Source organism: Apostichopus japonicus, chromosome 15 (assembly GCF_037975245.1).
Source record: "Apostichopus japonicus isolate 1M-3 chromosome 15, ASM3797524v1, whole genome shotgun sequence".
In the NCBI taxonomy this organism is placed as follows: domain Eukaryota; kingdom Metazoa; phylum Echinodermata; class Holothuroidea; order Aspidochirotida; family Stichopodidae; genus Apostichopus; species Apostichopus japonicus.
The window spans coordinates 24,415,560-24,439,771 of record NC_092575.1 but is presented as its reverse complement, the minus strand read 5'-3'; the positions used below and the strand labels follow the sequence as shown (position 1 = coordinate 24,439,771).

The 24,212-nt window shown below is 38.7% G+C and overlaps 1 protein-coding gene across 2 annotated transcripts; it reads left to right on the top strand.

Moving 5' to 3' along the window:
* The first annotated feature begins 7,673 nt into the window (after nucleotides 1-7,673).
* LOC139980712 (adhesion G-protein coupled receptor G2-like) lies at nucleotides 7,674-23,665 on the top strand. 2 transcript variants are annotated; one of them, XM_071992572.1, is made up of 14 exons: nucleotides 7,674-8,009; nucleotides 9,173-9,199; nucleotides 11,488-11,603; nucleotides 13,116-13,272; nucleotides 13,780-13,902; nucleotides 14,326-14,363; nucleotides 14,688-14,810; nucleotides 15,102-15,474; nucleotides 15,665-15,897; nucleotides 19,481-19,651; nucleotides 20,351-20,466; nucleotides 20,983-21,245; nucleotides 21,525-21,594; nucleotides 22,235-23,663. In XM_071992572.1, exons 1-14 carry the CDS (start codon nucleotides 7,958-7,960, stop codon nucleotides 22,725-22,727), a joined length of 2,355 nt encoding a protein of 784 aa, XP_071848673.1. In that variant the 5' UTR covers nucleotides 7,674-7,957; the 3' UTR covers nucleotides 22,728-23,663. The 2 variants fall into 2 exon arrangements, with proteins under 2 accessions (XP_071848673.1, XP_071848674.1); XM_071992573.1 differs by lacking the exon at nucleotides 19,481-19,651 and having other exon boundaries at nucleotides 22,235-23,665.
* Nucleotides 23,666-24,212: the final 547 nt, after the last annotated feature.

Here is a 24,212-nt window from a genome sequence, read left to right as displayed (position 1 = left end):
TGCCCAGCTGGGAGAAGTTGGTGCAATTTAAAAGTCAAGAAATTTGTGATATGAATGATCAACACGTTCTTTGGAGTGGAATCAATTCTACCAAGATGCAACGGGTGAGTTTGTGAGCAATCAAAAACAACAAGTTTGAAGTTCCCTAATACATATTATACCTTCCGAATGGCCTAATTTTTATTCCTAGGACGGATAAGGGTTTCAGGTTTTTCAGGAATTTACAAATTCGTTTGAAATCAGAGTTAGGGTTTAGAAAGTGGGTTAAGGACTATAGGGACTTTAGAAAATGAAGGATTGTCGTTCATAATCTGGGGTCAAAACTAGGAAAAAAGATTCAGTACATGTTTTTTGAAAAAGCGTCACATGTTTGGAATCCAGGGATTTGATTGGCCGATGCCCTTATTCGTCCTAGGGAAAAAAATTACGCTTCCGAATGAGGTTCATAAAACTTATACGTCATGAACAAACATATTCATAATATCGGCTTATTAGTAATGCAGAGACAGGATTGGAAACCATTTTGTTTTAAATATTATTAACGTAACTGAAGAAAAGCAAACTAAGGTGCAATTAGACCCCCCCCCCCCCAAGGAACGCCAGTGGTAATGTTAGTATAGTCAGAAGAAATAACAACACAATTTACATACATTAAATGTTTTCCTATTTGAAAAGTATAGCTGGTCATAACATTGTATGCCTTACCCACGAATACCATAACTATATATACAGCATGCTTAGAAGGATATAATGGTCGACTGGTATCGAACGCTTTCTTCCGATCTATAGGCAGAGATCGAGGAAGTTTGCACATCTGTCTACAGAATACACTGATGCAACGGTTACACTGAGAGCATGTCTAACAAGGGCTACCCTTTCAGAAACCAAATTGGAAGTCAAATAGGGTATAATTTCTGTCTCGATTGATACTTGTTATGCGTTATTTTCAATGGTCCTTTGTTTTAGTCAGGATAAAGGACTGATTAGTTTATAGTTCTCTGGAACGGTCTACTATCGCCATTAATTCTTAAAACAATTGGTACCGGCAAGTAGTAGACGACATATAGGTAAGAATCAGATTGACGATATGAGATAATAACCAAAACAAGGAGCCTGGGCCGGGGGGGGGGGGGCTTCAACACTTTGGGTGAGATGCCATCTAGTAACACTGCAGGTAAAAAATTAATGGCATCGAAATAGATAGGAAGCCAGAATAACAAGTAATTATCTGACTTGGTCAATCCTCCCACGGGTGGAATTATTTCCCAAAATGCCGAGAAATTAGGATGCTACTCACACCAAAACGCATATATAATCGTGAATACTAAAAAGTTGGAAAACAAATTTCTTTATCAATGCACAAGATCATTTCATCATAATTGAAAATCCACAGAAGGCCCTGTTTTGCGCCCTCACATGACGACAAAAAATATATTTCTAAAAACAACTTTAGTTCACCACCATTCAAGCGTTATGTCCCCAACATTTCAGCAGATTTGGACAAACGCTCTAGGAGGAGTAGCAAATGACCTTCAATTTATAAAATGTGGTCGCATGTATTTGAAGAAATAACTTCTGCTTCTGTAATATACTCGATAAAAACCCCTCTCATGTATAACAATGAGGATGTTGGTGCGCAGCGCAGCAGTGCTAATAATAATGTGTGGGCAATCTTGTCTTAAACACCTCAAGACTATAGGGCTCTCTTTAATGGCCAAGGATTGTGTATTCCAGTCTTTTTTTTATAGTCCTAGGATAGAAACAATACTGAAAAGCACGATGATTATGTGGAATTTGTGTACAGCGGCCACGCCTCCCTGGTTTCAAGAAGGGATTAGTCTCGTTTGGGACTGCATTTAGGCCATAAATAATTTGGTAAAAGAGCATAAGTCTGGCCCTTTTCCTTCTTTCTGTGGGGGGTTCCCACTTCAAAGTCTTCAAGATCACAGTGACGCTGGATTGCCTACGGAAATCACGAGTTACAAAGCGTGCTGCCTTCCTTTGAATTTTTTCTATTTTCTCTTGGTCTGAGACCTTATAAGGATCCCAAATCTGAGCTGCATATTCAAGAGTAGAACGACACATATACATATAGGCCAATTCACGTAATTCTGGTGGGCAAGAGCGCAAATTCCTATTAAGGAAGCCAAGGCTTCTGCTGGTCCTAGAGCAAATCTTATCAATATGAGTAGAGAAAGATAAATTGTCACTAAACAGGATACCAAGATAAGGTTGCGCAGTGACGCACTCCAATATTTGATTGTATATGGAGTAAAAGAACACAGATTTTGCCCCGCTACGCTTTGTAGACATCATGAAGCATTTAGAGGGATTGAATTTCATGTCCCAAAGCGTAGCCCAGGATTCAAGAGCCTTCAGATCTGTCTTTTTCCCACAGTTGTTTTCTACATGCCGGACCAGTCCTCTATTTCGGATTCCTGCTAGAAATCTTCTTACTCTCTTTTTATAATTTTGCGGTGTTCGTATTAGCCACATATCGTGTCAGCTGTCGCAAGATAAGACTCACAAACAAGACGGAACAGAGGGCGGAGTTCATAACACGCCTTAAGAGTACTTTCCTCTTCTGGGTTCTCCTCGGTTTGGCGTGGACCTTCGGATTTCTGGCCACATTTGAAAATCCTATCAGCCTTGTTTTCCGATTGCTTTTCTGCGTGTGTCTTTCGTTGCAAGGATTCTGTATCTTTTACATATTGATTGCTCAAAATCCTGAAATGAAGAAAGCTTTCCAATTCGATCCTACCAAGCGATCTGCAGGGACAAGTTCAACTCCCATCGTCGGTGGAACTAAGTCAACTTATATGAAGAAAGACACAGGCCAGTCTGTCGATATGCAGAACAACCCTACTTATGTTAGCAGTTCGAATGAGTACGAGGATATTATAATTGATTGAAGAAAACGGCGGAACAATTTCAGAGTTGCTTACAAGTTTCTGGAAATCAACTATCGAATTCTGAGTAATCCTGGCCAAGAAATTTATAATTCGATCGCGTGATCCGGCATGATTATAGAGGTTTATACTTGGCAGGAAATATTTAACTTCGAGAAAGTACTGCAGCTCATTTGTTTGCATTTGTTTGTATGTTAATTTTTTTAAATTATTTTATAGTATGAAGTATAATCATTTCTGATATACGAATCAACAACTAGGCATCACTTTAGAGGAGTCTAATTATAACAATCTTTAGTATGATGATATCCGGAAATATGTTATTTGAGATCAGATTTTACATGTAGCCCTATATGTCTTTCAGTAGTACTTGAGATGCTCTTTATAATGATCTGAACGATAAGCTTTGCTAACATTAGAAGTGAGTTACTTCGAGTATCGAGCATTCCAAATCAGTAAATTCTCAAAACCAAAAGTTTTATTGAGAAGGTAACTTGCACTGTAACGGAATATAATTTTCGTTTTTGTTTGCGTTTGCCAAAGACTGTCGTCATTTTGAGTGAAACCTGTTAAATTGATTTCTTTTCGAAACAAAGAAGTCATAATTGGCGGAGGGGAGGGAACAAAGGTAACGAGTGGTGGGGGAGTGTTGTGGTGGTGGGATAATTCCTCTTCTCAAGTGACCATGTACTTATTACGAGTCAACCAGTTATTCATTATTACTATAGAAACCAGTTTGTATATATATAATGAGATTATGTTTTGAAAATTGTACCCAGGTAAAGAAGATAATTGTTATGACTTTATACCCTGTCTGAAATACTTTATTCAAGTTTAGAAACAAAAACTGTGAATTTTTGTGTATAGAAATCTCCACCATGCGGTGGTTCTGGAGGGACAGAGATTAGATTTAGACTTAATTGCGTTTAATGGAATAAAACGACTTGTGGAGAACTTTCGTCGATGTGTCAACACATAGGCCTACGTGTCTGTGTGTTGGCAACATATATAGGAGCAATGTAGGGACTCGACATATTGGATTTATTGACAAATATAAGTCGACGACTCGAGAGCAGAGGCGTTGGGTATTTCTGAATGGGAAGACGGGGAGGGGTGGGCGGGGGGTCGAGGTATTAGTTGTGAATCATAGTGCCGTCAAAGGGATTAGAGCCCTAGTGATGATCCAGGGGCGAGGTGAATGGGTCAAGATTCCTTTTATATTGTGTTTTTTCGTATATATTTTCAAGTACAAAAATAAATGTTCTTGCTTATTTTCTTTTCTTTATTGAAAATTATTTCATGTATTTTTCATTTTGGCTAGATATTTGTTTATGATTATCCATCCTCTCCTCACGCCCGTGCATTCCTAAAATATGGATTATTGAAAAATTAGTTTAATTATTTGTGGGCCATTATTGGAACTAAACGCAGACAGACGAGAAATGAGCTAATTTTCACCATAGAAAAGAAAGAAAAAAGATTCCTACCATGGTACTTCGACGGCATACAGCTTTACATGTTATTATAGCAAGAATTGATGTCATCACCAGTTATTTATTTTAATGATATTCAAGTATGACAGACACGTTGGAAGGAAATCAACAGACAGAATAATGTATTTCCAAACTGCGCCATCGAATTTATATTACGAAACAATCCGTCAAATGAAACAGAAATTAGACAGGATGGGCGAGGCAAAATACTCCAAAATGACTTCAAACATGTTATTTTTTACCCCTGTAAAGGAAGCAGTTTTTTCTTTCAGTTTTTATTTCGGAACGCATAACCTGAGCATCGTGTTGTTATATAGGGCATTTCATGCATTAACATTCACAATTGTTAAAATGTACCGGGCTTTTCCCTTCCTCCTAAATATTATATATGCTCCCTTCCCTTCTCGATTTGTTACAGGGTTTCATAACAATAACTTATTATTTCAGGTTCTGGTTTCTTTTCTTCTTTGCTTGTGATATACTTGCAGGGTACTCAAAAGGTAGCATGTGGGCCACATCTGGCCGCCTCAAAAGATTGCAATTCAATTCTCGAAAGAAAAACATATTGGCCCACAATCATTCGCTAATCTGGTAGATCTTTCGATTGAGCATGCCCCACCTGTCTCTTGTTCATTTCTTTGTCGATTTGCGATTTGTTCCAACCAACGTTTATTTCGGCCCCCCACATCTCAGTGGCGGAGCGTCCATACAGTCAGCCGATGGACTCAAATGAACTGCTGGCGCCCTTTTCAGCTTTTTTTACCACTTTTTACTTATTCGCGATTACTGACTTTTTTTTTGGCGCTCTCATCTACCTATTGACATTTGTCACATTAGCTACAAATTAGCAAGGCCCGGAAAAGGTCATTTCCGGCGATCTATAGGGTAGTATCTTTACTCAAAAAAATTCTGTACGCTCCGCGCCAATCTGTGGTGGCGCTCCGCTTAGATAGTGTCCAGAGCCTTATATACAGAGAGTTGCGACAACTGAAATTTGGGCGCCATTTTGGGGCCAAATGGGCAACATACAGTATGTGTGGGAATGGGCGTTCAGGTGGATGGGGGAATTTTTCGATGGCATTGTAGAAGTGTGAGCGGGATTCTGGGTTTTATTTTTGGCCTGCTCATGTTGTGGTGCTTTTATGCGCCGAGGCTGTGTAAGTAGGGCGTCGAGTGTCGAACGGGAGGGGGGGGGGGAGGGATTGGCTGCGCTCAAATTCAAGGGGATGAGGTTGGCACATTTGGAAGTGCAAATTCAACAGTTGATATTCTGGTACGGTAAAATTATATTATGACTGGTTATATATCATATTGTAACACATATTGCACAGTTGCGGAATAATGTACATTCTTCCATTGTTGCCATGGTAACCAAACAAAGCCTGTGATTGGTCAAAATTGGGATTAACTGTAACTTGAGCTAGCAATGGCTGATGAAGTTGATATTTGGACATGTGACTGGTACTGACATTGTGCACAGAATCATGAAGCTAGGTCTTTGAAAATTGGTTGCTATGGTAGCTAAATGGACCAATCACATTTTGTCTGTGTTCCAGTCCCACAAAATTTAGAGCGCAGGGTTAAAGGTGACATGTGGGGCAGGGGAGGGGGATTGTTTCGGGGTATCACAATTGGTCTCGTCGGTCGGATATAAACAGCCACGTCGGGAAAACATGAATTAATCCCTCCCTCTCCTCCAGGTTCAGAGAACGTGGTCGGTTCCTGGAGTACGCTGGAGTTGCCCGCCAACCACGGTAAAATGCTAGGCCTAGGCTCAGTCAAATTGAATTTCCTGGGTTATGTCCTCTTTTGCTTGCAACTGCCCGGTTGTAAGAATATGAATTAGGATCTGTATACCATACCTATGTATGACATGGACAAACATGATTCCTGAGCCTAATTAGGCCTATGGTTTTCAGTTGACTCTGTTAGTTTACCTGCTATCCTCTAACAGGACACAATGTTCTAGGAAATATTTTTACCTAGCCTACAGTGATATTTTAGTAACCTAATTTTTCAATATTATTTCATAGAAGATAGAGGAGTTATGGACCAGTTCAATTCAAATCATTAAGTGCAAAGCAGAATGATTAATCATTTCAATGGTCTGCCAGATCGCCACCCCAAATTTTCATAAATAATAATCAAAACAAGCTCATGACTCAATGGAGCCAAGCAGTTTTTCATTAGGGGGCTAGGCTAGCCCTTGGTGCTTTGTATTGCACACTGTGCTTCGTAGATCCCCGATTTGTCTTGCCACACTGGAGCCTTCAATTTAAGGAAAATACTCACTAAACTTTGCAGAGATATTTTTATGCACCTTATGACAGATCTCATCCCAACATCGCAACTTTCTTGATCAGAACTTGTTAAAATAGACCATTTTCATGCCTGAAATTTATGCTCTGTTTTCTGTGCTGTTAACTATGTGTGTATGTACACTGCACAGTGCACCATACATAGCTGTAAGGACTGTGTGGTGTAACCCACAGTCCTGGTTTTGGACTAGGCTAGGCCTAGTGTTACGAATCTTAGTTCATTGTACTAGGCCTAGGTGAAGTACTCACATCGCAAAGTTGGTGATTGGAGTTCGCCTTCCAGTGAAGCCTGTTTACTTTCGCCTCCCATGTTTTCCTCCGATCTGGGTTTGTTGGGAATCTGAATAGCTTTGACCCATTTTCGGGACGATTCGAACAGCCCCACGCTGAACAGCCAGGCATTCTGTGATGGCAGCGCAGATGTTGACTGCTAGAACGTACGTTGTTGTCGATATTACGGCCAGAATTAGTTGGTCCCAAAATGGTGCCATGAGGTCACGTGATCGAAAATTCCCGGACCCGAGTTGTCGCAACTCTCTGTATATAAGGCTCTGATAGTGTCGAAAGCGCCCCTACAGACCATTCTGGTCCCCCCTAACCAAAAACACTTAGCTCCGCCAGTGCCACCCCCCCCCTCCACCTCCACCACTCTCTCTCAGAATATGTGGCTGTGGGTCTCTTGGAGTCCGGCCCAAGTCCGAAAGGCGTGCAGGGCTGAGAGTGAAAAAAAAAAAGGTGTAGCATGCATGCACATAACATTTCACTTGAATATTGATTCAAGCCAGGAATCGAGGACAACTTTGACACACCTTATTCTAACGTGTTACAATGAGACGCAATAGAAACTGAAATACTAGGTGACTTACAAAGGGAAAATCACGAATCTCTTATCTAACTAATGACTACATTCAAGCAGTAGAAAGGTGTGAAGAGGAAATGATTCTATGCAAACGACCTATGTTTACATTGTGGGTTGTTTCGCTGCACGGACGTCAGGTTATAAAGTGGATACTAGTGCGGGGTGTTCATATAGTTCTATACAGTGGTGGTGATTAGCACTGCGTAACTGACGTTATAGCATAAACCACGGGGATTTACGAAATAAATTCAAGTTATATCTTTCCATGTATTTGCCGCTTTTTTATTGGGACTTTTAAGAAACTAAGAAACTAGGACTAATCCTAAAGAAGAAATTGAAATTAACGGTGACTAATATTTGACATATACTTGAGAAATTATGAAGCAAGGAAGAATGATTCTTTGGAGACTTGTGTTGGCCGCTGTAACAGGTGTGTTTCTCTTAATATTATGGCGATCGGTTTACATCCGTTTCTGCTTTCATGAGCTAAGCTTTTAGTTTTACTAAAGTTTTATTTTGGGAATATATCATACTAATAGTATGCTTACACTGTTTGGTATAGGCTATACAGTATGTTAAGTCATGTATGCATGTAGCATCTTTAGCGAAAGTAAAAAAAAAGAAGAAAAAAAAGTGAATTCGTTTATTTTATGTAGGAAGCTATTGCTTACAGTAACCACCCCTATACTTCCCTCCTAACCAGGTCACCATAATGATTCATATGAAATTAGAAATATTATGATAATACAGCCAAAAGAGAGAAATACCACATAATATTAGAAAAATGTTATGCCAGACGTATATAGTAGACCGAAATACTGAACCTAATTCCTTCCTTGTTGATCATTGAAAGGATGGCCTAGAAGAACGAAGAACATATACTGAGCAATTCTGGTGGCATTTTCATGTAATTCCTTGCAATTGTCACAGCTGGTATTATAAGTTGAACTTTGAAGCAAACAGGTGTGATGTTAGTATAGTCGAACACTGAGAGCAAAGTGTTTAACTTTTTATGTTAATGTTATTACTTAATCGTTTGGATTGGACAGGGTTTCAACTTTACTGTAGGGGATGTGATGTGAAGATAGCAATACCCTACCCCCTCCCCCCCCCCCCGCTCTCCCACTACACCACCGAAACTGCCACCCAATGACTGTAGTGTACTCATATGTTTATGAATAATAATTTTGAAGAAGAAAATTCGCATACATACATTTTAAAGAGAAGCATAAAACAAAATTTATGAAATAAATTTGTCGCCTTTTACTATAGCCCTTGAACTTGTAGTCCATGGTTCTATAACCAAGCCACGTGGTTCATTTGGACATGATTTCTTAAAATATCCTTGGCGTTACTAGTTATATGGCATTGAAGAGGGGATTGGAAACGTGAGCCTTGTGCATATACCCAAGAGGAATTACTTATCCCCGATTTTACCTAAAACCACTTTCCATTTTGTATATAGAAGCTTATCTGGACCGAAATATATATCTTGTCCCATGTCATATCTTATTTGATTGTTTATTGAAATACAACAAAAATGTATAACATTCTTTGAATTAAATTAAATTTCTTTATTTCTTTTTTTGACAGTTACACTGTGCTATGGCCAAGTAAATAGTAAGTCAACAACTGTCTGTCTGTCTGTGTATCTGTATGTATGTCTGCTTGCTTAACAACCTTTGTGACTGTGCATATCAAATTGTTCCTCTCGCCTCCGCCCCTATATTTATGTATTTTTAAATAGTAATTTAATAATAGCTGATGTGGACTTCGGAATTCCAAATTACATGCTATATTGTATTTAAAATCAGCACACTATATATGTTGTGCTATGGCACGGAAAGTCAAAGTGATCCCATGACGTCATAGGACCCATCCGTTCCTTTACATCGAAGCTGTGACCATGTGGCCGTGTCGATGATTTGCTTCAAATGCAGAATCACTGATTTTCTTTCTCGCATATGAAATCACTTTCAAGGAGACACACACTCAACCTTCATTATTGGTCTATGCTATAGAGATAAATATCATGAAATCTTCACAAAACAGTTAATTCTATTCGAAAGATATCACATATTTGAAGGCAACACAAACCAAAATGTGATAGAGATACCAGTGATAAACAACGTCACCAGACACCAAAGAAATGTCTCATTCTATGTGGGAGATATCACAAATTTAATGTCTCCACACACAAATGGCTGAAGACTTGATCAAGTCAGGTATGACGTCATCGAGCCTCATTTGCTTCAGTTTTATTTACGTAGTTTTTTTTCATCTTTGTTCATTTACAGTGTTTATTTTATGTAGCAGAGATAGGTTTTTCATATGCTTTAATCTAAAATATTTGACCTCTTCACATGTTCTAATGGTAGCAGCATTGGTTTCAATGTCAGCACTGTCAACATCAATCTTGAAAAAATTTAGCAGAAAACCCGAAGATAAAGTTAAACAGTTTAAGATCCCAGTGCCGCTATGATATCATATACTTACAACATGAGAGCTCTCAGATAAGACTTATGAACTATAGAATATAGCCCTTGAGCGGAAGAAGATTTTTCTCAGCCGTTTGGAAGAGGTTATCTTCGCAAAGATTTTTGTCATACAAGCCAAAGAAGATGGTTGGATGTGTCCAACTCAGGCGCGAACATATATGGTTTCCTGACGTTATTAACTTTAAATCTTTTGCAATACTTTTATTTTCTTCATCATAGGCACATCATGGGGGCGAAGGTTATAAAGGGCAAAGCTAGTAAACAATAACTGTTGTTTTTTGTTTGTTTTGTTTTCGCATTACACTCTTGTCCAAATGTAAGAATGTCCCGCCATATTCTCATCACCCCTGTAGATAAATAAGACTATGATTTGTATCGTATTCAATTAATAACAAAATGTCAAAGGTCAGGAGTTAAATACAGGTCATTTGCAAAAGTTGGTCTTACTACGTGTGTGTTGTTGTAGTCAGTGGCGAGCGTCCATACAGTCAGAGGGCGGATGCCCCCCCCCCCCCTCTGACGGACTCAAATGTACTGCTGGCGCCCTTTTCAGCTTTTTACAACTTTTTACCGGTACTTATTCGCAATTATTGACTTCTTTATTGCGCTCTCAAATACCTATTGACATTTGTCACATTTTGTTAGTGTAATTTTCTGACAAAATGGCGATGACACCTATTTATTCTTCGTTTATCTGCAAATTAGCAAGGCCCGGAAAGGGTCATTTCAGGTGATCTGGGGAGTATCTTTACTCAAAAAAAATCTGTATGCTCCGCGCCAACCTGTGGTGGCGCTCCGCTTAGATAGTGTCGAAAGCGCCCCTACAGACCATTCTCGCCCCCCCCCCCTGACCAATACCCCTAGCTCCGCCACTGGTTGTAGTACCTGTCATGCACCGCGAAACCAGAGGGCTTCAGTAATGGAATAGGTACATGTATTTTGTGTTTGTGCTATTGAACCTCAATGAAATAACCACCAAGTTTTTGTTAAAGTTTGTAACATTCATAGGGCTACGTACTGATCAGTGGCGCAGGAAGGTACTTTTGAGTGGGGGGGGGGGGGCTGAAGACTGATTGCCTGCCTGGGGATGAGTCTAAGGGGAGGGGGTGCCCCCCTCCCATTTGGATATTTTTTGCATTTCCAGGTGGCCTCAGATGCAATTTGGTGCAATATAGCACACTTCAACCCGCCCACTCCATTTTGTATATAATTTTATTTTCACCTGGCATTAGATGCAATTTGGTGCTCGAAATGAGATTTTTTTCTCATTTGAAAATGAAAAAGGGGTTTTCTGACTTGCGAAGCGGGGGCGGAATGATACTTCCGCCCCTCCATATTTTTCACTGGGGGGTGGCGTCCCCAGCCCCCGGTTCCTACGCCCTTGGTACTGATTATTTGCTCTCTTTACAGAAACAGTAAGAGTATGTGAACATAAAATTCTAACCGTGACTTGCGATGCTGGAGAAGTCATACATATTCATGATGCTCTTTATGGCCGAATGTCAGACACAAACTGTACGAGTCGAGTAAGTTAACATACCGAAATATAGTGCTTCATTAATGCTTTACACACTATATTCTTCACTAACCAATTTCGCTATAGAGCGTAGATCGAAGTTATTAACGGATATATTTGCTATACCCACCATAATTATGATAGCTGTTGGCATGGACTATATATCAAGTCAGCAGGATTTCATCTCATTGACCGTTTGGATTTTGACCTATATATATATATATATATATATATATATTATTATTATATATATATATATATATATATATATATATATATATATATATATATAAAGTTGAGTTGGAGAATCAAGAACAGTGAAAAAACTTCCAGCCTCCACCGGGATTCGAACACGGGCCTTCCGCTTTGTACGCGGACACCCTAACCAACTAGGCCATGGACACTGATTGTATGTCCAGAGGTTCTAAACCGGTAAGGAAGGTCATAATTACTGTAGGCGTTTGTCACCTGTATCGAACAATATGTCTGTTACCACGATCACTTTGGTCCTTAGCAGTTTGTCGATAGAGATTTAATGGTGATCATTCGTGGGGATAGATAGCCATGTAATGCCACATGGAGGTATACCCACAGTAGGGATACATGATGGGGGACTGGTTGGGTGTTGAGTCAGCAAGCAAAGATACCACTCAGCTAATATATATGGCGTAATGCTAGTTCTTCATGTATTTTCTTATGGACTGTATCAGTTTCAAAAATGTAAATAGATTGTTAACCTTCAATTTACGTGATCGCCATCAGTTACCGCTGGAACGTTGCAACATAGGCCTATACTAAACGTTTTCTTTTGACATAAAATGATATCCCTTTTCCCTATCTTTTCCATTTAGCATTACATGTACTACCCACCCTCTCATTAGCCTGGTTTACATTAAGATATTGCTAAGTATATAGTGGTATTTACATATTAGTCGACTTTCAGCATGCACTTCATACTCTTTGACCATAAATATATAAGGAAATTGATTTGACAATTTGTAAACTTTTATGAAATACAAATATGACAGAGATGTTAAATTTAATCTGACGAAATACGTAAACTAACGATAGAGCCCTTATAATATACATAAAATAACGATAGAGTTTTCATGAAATACATCAAATAACGATAGAGTCCTTACGAAATACATCAAATAACGATAGAGCCCTTATGAAATACATCAAATAAAGATAGAGCCCTTATCAAATACATCAAATAAAGATAGAGCCTTTATGAAATACATCAAATAAAGATAGAGCCCTTATCAAATACATCAAATAAAGATAGAGCCCTTATCAAATACATCAAATAAAGATAGAGCCTTTATGAAATACATCAAATAAAGATAGAGCCCTTATCAAATACATCAAATAAAGATAGAGCCTTTATGAAATACATCAAATAACGATAGAGCCCTTATGAAATACATCAAATAAAGATAGAGCCTGGATAAAGGGCAACTAATCATGTCTACATCGTGTTCATCTATGTTCATCTATGTTCTTCTTTTGTTCAAATCAGAATCCACCGGCGGGTGGTTGTAAAGCAGAACATTCACTATCAAACGTTACGGAAATGTGTGAAAACCTAACTAGTTGCTCTGTGCATGCGAGTAATGATGTTTTTGGTGATCCGTGCAGAGGCTACGTAAAGTACTTAGAGGTTACCTACTCTTGTGGTAAGTCTTACTTGCCTTACTTAACCAACTTAAGTCTTACTTAACCAAGCATGATGAGGCGGTTGGGGGGGGGGGCAGGGGGTGTAACAGCTCTACAAAAGCGGGCCTCTAGAGTAATTTAAGCGGTCAGAGTAAATAAGCGATTAAAGAATGTCTTCTCAATTTTTAAGAATACTTATAGGAAATAAAAGAACAATTTGAAACGGGGCGCGATGGGCCCGACCAAAACAAAAACCATATCGAAGCAAACAACGTCTTTTGTAAAATAAGATAAAGTATTTTTCCCGTAGTTGTCGAAGAACTCTCTCCCTTGATATATAAGCTGGGGTAGCCATTTGGGTCAACCTGATATATGTAGTGACGCGGGAACTATTATTTTGTGTTCCAGCCTTCGCTTGAGTGTACCTTGAGTGTATAACAGAGTAGACACGTTTGCTAATACCAAACGCCCAATATGTATGAGGATAGATTTGTTTAAGTTTTTTCTGACATTCTTTTTCTGAACAGTAAGAATATGTGGTCTTAACGACAAATGCAATAAAACAACAGAGGTCTGCATGAGTGATGGCGGCGTTGACGTTCTTTGCGACTGCGGAGAAGACTACGAGAAAGTCGAAGGTGTTTGTAAAGGTAAGTGAATTTGCTGACCAATATATGACCCTATATATATATATATACACATACATATATATATATATATATATATATATATATATATATATATATATGTGTATATATATATATATATATATATATATATATACGTACATTTATATATATATATATATATAGATACATTTATATATATTTGATGATCGCTCAACGCGTGAAACTCAGGGTTACAACTACTGTGTTACAACTACTAGTGTTCCACCAACTCTATATATGTATACATATATATATATATACATATATATATATATTTATTTATCAGAGAAGGGTTCCAATAAATCCCCTTATTATGATTTATTGGTTGTTTTCATTACGCTCACTTCCCCAAATGTTTCAGAACTAGTTATATCCTGATATGAACGTTTTCTCTCATTACTTTAGCGACGGGGCTTGAAAATGAACTCATGGATATTATTAATGTAAGTTTTAACTTCCGTCGTAAACTTTTTTAATGCTGCTTTCGTTTTTAATTTCTCCGAAAAACAAAACGTTGCTTGATAATTAAAACATTTTGAAATATATGGACAAAGTTGAGCTTTCTCTCGGAGGGGGGTGGGTCATATTGTACTGAAGTGTTGATAAGGTGTGTGGGGGGAGTTTGGTGACCCTCTTTTGGGACATCTTACATAACTTGAATTTTCCAAGGTGTGTTTTCTGTTAATAAGCATTCTTATAATTTGGTGAGGAATAATATTGTTAACCATTATCGATTCTTATCACATTATTGCCCGGGTATTCCTCAGTCCTCAGAATCGATAGCAGAAATATCGGATGATGAAGACTTTTTGGAAGAAGATCCACAGAGGATAGAGTTGCTCATCTCATCTCTGGAGTCAGTCGTGAGAGCAGGAGAGGCCTCTATTAACGTAAGCAGATCAACAAACTGTATCATGAAATATAGTGCATATGCTAAGTGTGGGGTAAATGAGAATCACAAGCAACTCGCCATCATATCTTCAGAAATATACGGAGTCATGTATGGCTTGAGTTTGGAACGGTGCCATGGTTAATTGGGATGGGGGTGGGAAAGGGAATATGTGTCGGGAATGATGATGAGAGGGGAGAGACATAATAGAGGATGTCACGTATAAAAATATAATTCAAGTACAATCTACAGTAATTTTGCGTTATTCAATTTTCTTTTTTCTCGGTTATAGGTGACGGACCCAGTGGTAAGAAGCATCAACAATCTTATGAATCTAGACCGAGATGTATTAGAGGATGGCATGATTGAAGGAGGAAGGGCTGTGGCTGCATTAGAGGGACAAATCACAAATTTTCAGACAAATGATGGAAATTTCTCCACAGTTCTTGACAACGTTGGGGTAACTGCGGTTAAAATAGATGCAAGGAGTGTCGGTAGTAGCTTAGCTTATGCAAATATATTGCCGGAAAATGAGACACTGTTAGTCGATGGCTCTCTTCAAGAAGGTAATACTCGACTATTCTCTGATGGAGACGCGATACCTCTCGAGAGAACGGCTACATCCATATCGGTACCAACAACGGTTTTAGACTTGCTTGGAAGAGGTAAGAAAGTCTCTTTTACACATCAGTGATACTTTACAGCAGTTACGTAACCAGTTTTGCAAAATGATGATACTTCTTTAGTACATTAATATGAAGGAAAATTGGAAATAATTCAAATATGATGTTAACTAAGTTTAAGGTAGCTCATTTTAAGTATAGTAAAACTGTATATAAATTTTTCCAATTCCAGCTGGTGTCGAGTTGACAGCTGTTCCAGTAACTTTCATAATCTATGGTAATGACGTTCTGTTCAGACCATCAATGCCGACAGAGGCAGAAGAGAATATTGAAGAGGAAGATAAGTCCACAGTAAATGAAAGGGTTGCAAGTCAAATCATCTCCGCCATTATACGAACTGAGAATACCAGCATCGTAAAACTCCCTCAGGATTCACATGTGATCGCAACATTCCTATCAAATCTGGTAAAATGATTTCGTGTGAAAAGAGTTTGCAAGTCCCAATCATATAAATATCTTTATCTGAAAAACTCTGCAATCTGCACTTTTAAAAGCTTACTGGTACAAATACAGTCCACAACGCTCATCCCAAAACTTAATTCTTAATTAGAATTATCTACACATATGTAGTTACATGTCTGTGAAAGTTTTGCCAACTTTGACGGTAATTGTTTCACAAATTTCAAAATGGCAGCAAACTATACATATTATGCATTTATATTACATATTTATATATGAAATGAAATGAAATAAAACTGTTAGCAAACTGCTTATCCACTAGAGAGCCTGTGTAATAGAATGTGTAAAAGTAAGTTGGCCTGACGTTTCGATCCTAGCAGGATCTTCTTCAGAGGCTAAATGACAAGTTACAGTAACAGAGGGGACAAAAACACGCACAGAATACAGACAGGTTAATGAGCACGGTGAACACAATGAGATGGATGAAAGGGGATTATAAGTAGAAAGCAACAGGAGAAGAGGAGAGGAAGGAGATAAACTGTGGAGGGACAAAGAGAGGATTAAAGGCACAGGGTGAGGAATAAACTGGAGAGGGACAAAGACAGAAAGGTGTGAAGAAAAATGGAGGGGAAGAGAGCTGTAAGAGGAAGAGTGAAAGGGGGGGGGGGAAGGGAGAAAGGGGAGAAGGAGTAGGGAACAGAGGAAAGTTAGTCATGTCCTTCCTGAATGTTCAGCCCATGAGGTTGAATGGTACGAAGGCGTTGCATCCAGAGCCTCTCTCTGCTGATACGTACTAGGTCAGGACGGCTACCTAAGGATTCAATCCCCTGTAGGGACATGTCGTTAATGGTATGGTTGGGAAGGTTAAAATGTTCTCCAACTTTATCTCCTGCCCAAAATTCACAAGCCTGGTAACCCTGGTAGGCCTATCATCTCGGGCAATGGGTCCCCCACTGAGAAGATATCCTTGTTTGTGGACCACTTCATCAAACCTCTTGTTCCTCAGATTAATTCTTATATCCATGACACTCCAGATTTCCTCAGGAAACTTGAAGATATCAAAAACCAAATCCCCAGTACAGCCATCATCGGTACTTTCGACGTCACTTCTCTGTACACTAACATCCCTCATGCTGAAGGTATCGCAGCCACGTGTGCAGCCCTGTCTAAGAAGGTCCACCCTTGTCCACCCATCTCTGACATCAAAGCTCTCATGCAACAGGTTCTCACCAAAAACAACTTCACGTTCATGGACAAGCATTACCTTCAAAGACACGGGACAGCCATGGGAACCAGGATGGCTCCTTCCTATGCATGCCTGTTTATGTCTAGCCTTGAAGAACGCATGCTCAGTACGGCTCCCTGTCGTCCCCTTATCTGGTGGCGCTACATCGATGACATCTTCTTCATTTGGACCAGTGATGAGGATAGCCTGCTCACCTTCATCAATCATATCAATTCTTTCCACAGCACCATCAAATTCACCTCTGATTACTCTCACCAACAGGTTAACTTTCTCGATGTGACTGTTCGCAAGGAACACGGTTCTCTCTCCACAGACTTATACACCAAGCCCACAGACACACACCAGTATCTCCACATTCTTCAAGCTGCCATCCCCGTCACTGCAAGTCTGGAATTGCCTACAGTCAAGCACTACGTCTTCGTCGCATTTGCTCTAACAATTCCTCTTTCATTCGCCATACAGATGCTTTGGAAAAACACCTTATTGCCAGGGGCCATAGTGCCAGAAGGGTGCGTGAAGCCATTCAGAGAGTCCGCTCCCTTTCCAGATCATCTACTTTGGCAGTGAAGGACAAAAAGGGACGAGATTGCGACAACAAGCTGCCCCTCGTTGTTACTTTCCACCCAAATCTTCCTCCCCTTCAGAAAATCACCTCTAACAACCACAACATTCTCCTCACTTCAGATAGACTCCAACGAGCCATCCCTGAAAAACCCATCATCGCCTACAGACGACCACGCAACCTACGAGACCTTCTTGTACGTGCTGCTGTTCCACCTCTTACTTCTAACCCCACACCCATTCAGCATGGTACCTTCAAATGTGATCGTACTTCGAGATGCATCGTCTGCAGCCACCACATTGTTGAATCCAATTCCATCACCAGCCACAGCATGCAACTCACACACAAGACTAAGGGTCACATCACTTGCACTACCACCAATGTCATCTATCTGATCTCTTGTAGAGTTTGCGGCATCCAGTATGTTGGCGAAACCAAAACCACCCTCAAGAAGCGTTTCTATGGTCACAGATCCACAGTCAACACCATGAAGACTGAGACCCCAGTTGGAGAACATTTTAACCTTCCCAACCATACCATTAACGACATGTCCCTACAGGGGATTGAATCCTTAGGTAGCCGTCCTGACCTAGTACGTATCAGCAGAGAGAGGCTCTGGATGCAACGCCTTCGTACCATTCAACCTCATGGGCTGAACATTCAGGAAGGACATGACTAACTTTCCTCTGTTCCCTACTCCTTCTCCCCTTTCTCCCTTCCCCCCCCCCCTTTCACTCTTCCTCTTACAGCTCTCTTCCCCTCCATTTTTCTTCACACCTTTCTGTCTTTGTCCCTCTCCAGTTTATTCCTCACCCTGTGCCTTTAATCCTCTCTTTGTCCCTCCACAGTTTATCTCCTTCCTCTCCTCTTCTCCTGTTGCTTTCTACTTATAATCCCCTTTCATCCATCTCATTGTGTTCACCGTGCTCATTAACCTGTCTGTATTCTGTGCGTGTTTTTGTCCCCTCTGTTACTGTAACTTGTCATTTAGCCTCTGAAGAAGATCCTGCTAGGATCGAAACGTCAGGCCAACTTACTTTTACACATATTTATATATATATATATATATATATATATATATATATATATATATATATATATATATATATATATATATATATATATATATATATATATATATATATATATATATATACATTTATATATATATATATATTATTTATTTATATATATATATATCTATATATATTCTAACACAGTATTCCTTATTTGTCAATTATGAGTCATACATTATTTCTTTGCTTTTGTCTAATAATATTTTCTTTTGGAGTACACATTTCTTTATCGTATATACATATATATGGTATGTATGGTATGATATGACCACAATACATGAAGCAAATAAATATAGAATTAGCTTGTTTAAAGAAGCAAGGTACTACTAGATAGCCATGGCATTTCTTCAGAAGGAGGCATTGAAAAAGGCTCACAATAAAGTAATTCTTGTTATGGATGTGTACAGATGAATTACTCATTTCGTGTTCGAGTAAAATTTGGATTAAAGTTGTATCTCTGGATAGTTGTACGTCTGGAAGTTATTGATAATTGAGTTTTCTTAAAATCGGTCAGTATGCACTTGGATCAAATATAGTTGTGATATAATAGATGCACACTGACGAAAAAATAATTCTTATCTTGATTTATTTTCCCCTATTATTTTCAGAATTAGACTTTTAGGAATGAAGTTCATAAGATAACATTAAGTAACATATGAATATATTCTGTGACAAGTAATGTTATGAGCCTATTTTTCACTGCAGAAAATAAGTGTAGAAGAAACTATTGAAGCACAGGACTGTGTTGTCTGGAGTTATAATGAAAACACCGGGGAAGGGTTTTGGACAAAAGACGGGTGTAAGAGGATGTTCCACGATAATCGTGACCTTACCATGTGTTCATGTGATCGGCTGGGCAGTTTTGCTATCCTTATTGTAAGCATTTATTATCTTATATTTTTCAACTTTTGTTATTGTATTGGAAGCAGATGTGACACCTGCAAACATGTGTACATCTATTCACCCATAATATATCCACACACAAACTGCACAATGCACACGTAAATAATAGGTGATTTACTATAAGAAGGAGCAAATCGGCAAATCATGAAAAGACAATGGTCATTCAAAGTGAAAATAAAATATAATTAAGGTATACCTTTAAAGGAATAATCAATAAATCAATCTGAACAGAAAACTTTAGATTTAATTAGAATTAATCAGTTAATCAAATAGCAGGGTCGTTTGCTTATATGAAAATTTCATACAATACTTTCTTCGTCTTTATTGTTGTACACTTTTAAAATGCCATTGAACATGCAAACATTTGCTCAGACTTGAGATTTTACAGCAAATGGTTCATATAACCGTCTTCAAAGTACTTCTTTTATATCTTAATTTGATATCATATAATCAAGCGAAATGAACAATGTAACCGACTTTATCTAAATCTACATCTAAATCATCACAACTTCATCGCATTAAGGCGAAAAGTCATCCGCACCAGCGTTTCTTGGAAAACCATACATGCAATCACATGTGAAGTAAGTCATATAAACTGTACAACAATATGACTTAACATGAGGCAATGGCCAACGTTGAGTAAATCCGTTTACATTTTCTATTGTTCAACAGAGAGTTCGTAAGGGACCCGTGGAGGATCAAGTTGCTTTATACTATGTTACTTTGATCGGATCGATAATCTCGGGATTAGCTCTGGTAGGATGTCTGATAGTCTTTGTCTCCTTAAAGTAAGTTACTGAGCACATGAAGTCTATCATAGATGACGTTTTAATTAAGCATCACATCCCCTCTTTAGTGCTACTTCTGTCGCCATCTTACAATATTGACTCAGACCAATATCGTTAGTTTAACTGTCGTAGTAAAATGTTACGAATGCCATGAATACCGGCATAGATGATTGTCTTAATGTGTTTTTTAATGTAAATTAATGTAACATGTTCATATGTTCGACATTTATAAAGATCTGTCTTTCTCTATTGAGATTCGATATCGTATTTACTTCTTACATCGTACAAATGTCACCCAAGATAGAGCCTGGGCACACAACTAAGCAACTTGACCCATCCGTAACCCCAGTCACCTTACATTGCGACTGTAACTGTTAATCATCATCATCTCACGAGTCTCTTCGACTGGGATTCAAGTAGCTTCAATGCTAATAACAGGAAATCACTGAAGGTCTTTACTAACTTTAAAACACTATCTTTAATATTTTATGTAATGTTAGGCTTCTTTTATTTTAGATCTTTCAGGTCGAAGCAGCCAACTCATATCCACATCAACCTTTGTCTATCTCTACTGGGCTTCTACATCGCCTTCCTACTGAGCCCTCTAGCAGTGGGGAAGGATATCTATTGCACGTTAGCCTCAGTGATCATCCATTTCTTCTGTCTTTCTACTTTGGCTTGGATGTCCGCAGAAGCTGTGAACATGTACTATTTATTCCTCAAAACTGAAAGGACCACCGTTCGACACTTTACACCAATAGCTTGTCTACTAGCTTATGGTAAGTTAGTTTTAGGGACTTTTATAACTTTTTAATGGGTTGCAATCCGATCGACGGATTCCGACAGAATGCCACTGACCGTATCGATTGGACGGTTACTTTAAATAGGTAATGGAGAATGGTCCATAGAGTACTACCCAAACATAAAAATTGACAATTGGTCAAACTTGTGGTCCATATTTTTTGGTCACCAAAGGAACCTTGTTTAGCAATTAAATAATGAAATATAATTTTAAAAATCATCATGTTTCTGACTGTTTTTGTTGTTGTTACAATCAGGATTACCGGCCGCTTGTGCTCTTCTTGTGGTGTTCCTCGACAATAGCACTGATTTCCAATCTGCGAGCTAGTAAGTCTCAGACAGTTTTAATTTTTCAGCCTCTCTCTTCTTTATATTACGAGGTGTAAGCCACATGGCTATGGTGATGTTATATACCGAGGGTGCTCGTTGCTACCAGTTCTTTATCTTAGATTTGATTCAAGAAGACAATGTGAATCCAATTTTTGTGTCCCCTTTAATTAGCATGCAATGACCGACACAATTTAATTTACTAGCAAAAAGGGAAGGGTGTTGGGCAAGTGGTGGTGGTGGTGGTGGTGACGGTGGAGGAGGGTGTTGGGGCCGGGACACGTAGCGTAAATGGCGAAAGAATTTATTTTCCTGATTGTGATGTAATATTCCAATGTGGCGTAAATGGTGAAAGAATTTATTTTCCTGATTGTGATGTAATATTCCAATTTACGACAAACGTGCACAAAATCCATTTTATGCCACAGGTTGCTGAAATCTTTCTGTTATGATACATATTTGACATTGAAATATTGATTTAATAAGTGTAACGTACGATAAATATTCTGTAATTACATCTTTATTAACCGATGTAAGTGCCTAGCTGCATTAAAATATCGGATCTTGAAATTAACAATCTTAATTCTATTATTTATGTTTTGCATCTTTGTTCTCTATATCTATTTTCCCCTCTCCAAAGCTGCTTCATCCATCCTGGTTATGCACTCTACTTTGGTTTTCTGACAGAAGTGGGTGCCATGTTTGTGTTTAATTCCATCATCTTTATCTGGGTGATTCGTAAAATACTCTGCCGCCCTCTCATGGTCAGCCAAACGGCCAAAAACGCCAAACGCAATGAGATCATCAAGCGAGTCCGCCACGCAATACTCTTCTGGTTCGTATTCGGTCTGTCTTGGATTTTCGGATTTTCTGCTGCCGTCGATACCAAAACTCTTATATTTGATTATCTCTACTGTTTCTTCATCTCAATGCAGGGCATATTAATGTTCCTGTTATTGTGTGTGGCCAATCCTGCATTTCAAGTAAAATTTAAGAGAACGGGTTCTACGCAAACAAAGGTTACCAGACAGGCTACGGCGAGAAGCTTGCCATCTTCACAGCACAGGTCAAGTAGTCGATCTAACATACCTATGGATAGTATGGACAATCCGTCTACATCTGCAACCAAATAAAACCTTTGGTTTCGATTTTGTCTCCTATAATATCAAGTGGGAACTGCAAAGTTTACATTTCTTGCATTTTTTCCTTCACGTTCTGCATGGTCAGTTGCTTTGTTAAATGGAGCCCTCATCTCATCATTGTCCACATGCTTATGCTGTAATTTTGAAGTGTATGTTTATGACAAGCGTGATGAAGAATGTTTCATCGCAACAAACTACTCTCTCCTATAGCAGTTACATGCATGAATCACAACCTAGGATGTTCATATGTATGTGGATCACAACCATTTGTTCTTCGACTTAGATAATAACAGTGGTGAACATGACGTCATTCAGCACCATTGAGAGGTGTATTTCAGAACCTATGTTTATGGATGAAAGTTACCCACCACAAACTGAATGATGACAAGACTGATCTACTTGTTTTAACTCTTCCATACTTTAAGGAGAGGATCCCGGTCTCTATAATACAAGTGGGGAGTGATGTTGTTGAGAGCTCATCATCTGTACGTGACCTGGGTATCATATATGTGTCATCAATCTGCAGGGCAGCATACCATCACTTGCGCAACATCAATGCCATATTAAAGTCACTTGATATCAGAACTGATGAAACATTGGTTCATGCTTTTGTCACATCTCGTCCAGATTGTTGTAATAGTGTTTTAGCTGGCCTTCACAAATGTTGAATAAACAAGCTTCAGGTTGTCCAAAAGAGTGCAGCTAGAATTATTCTTAACATGATAAAACCTAAGCATATATTCTCAGCACCATATCACCTTCACTGGTTTCCAATTCAACAAAGAATCAACTATCAAATACTTGGATGAGCAAACACCTCAATATCTGTGTGATCATTATCTCCTCTCACAAGCCAACTCATATTCTCCGCTCTCAACATGCTAAACTCCTTATTGAACCTTGCTTCAAATTCAATGGATACGGTGGTCGTGCATTTTGTTAGAATTGGCCCTCGTTTATGGAATTCCATGCCACATGAACTGATCAGACATTTCCACTCCCTGAACAGTTTTAAGAAACAGCTTAAAACCTTTCTCATTCAAGGCGCTTTTGAAGTGGTCCACAATATCAGCGCTTTATAAATACTGATTGATGATGATGTTCATGATGATGATGATGATGATGATGATGATGACCACGACAATGACGACGACTGCATTTTCTCCACATTCAAGAGAAAGTAAATGAATACTCAAATATCAAGTTTGCCAATATTGTGTTGAAAAAATCACTTTTAAGGGAGTTAGTGTTGCCTTATGTAAATGAAATGTTTTTTTTTCTTTAGAACAGAACCTGACAGTCCTTCAAATTTCCAAAACAGCAGAGACATGGCTTTAACTCAAATGAAATAGGTTTAAAACGTCTTCATTTCCCTGTCACAGAGGATAGCCATTAACAAACGCTAAAGATTCAAGAAATGGTAGCTCAAAACCAACTGCAATATTTAATTTGTGCCATTAAACCCTTTAAAGACAC

Coding starts and splice junctions, on each gene's coding strand:
- LOC139980712 (XM_071992572.1), top strand. CDS start 7,958: ATGAAGCAAGGAAGAATGATTCTTTGGAGACTTGTGTTGGCCGCTGTA. Junction 9,200..11,487: donor GTGCTATGGCCAAGTAAATA/GTAAGTCAACAA, acceptor CTCTCTTTACAG/AAACAGTAAGAGTATGTGAA. Junction 11,604..13,115: donor ACACAAACTGTACGAGTCGA/GTAAGTTAACAT, acceptor TGTTCAAATCAG/AATCCACCGGCGGGTGGTTG.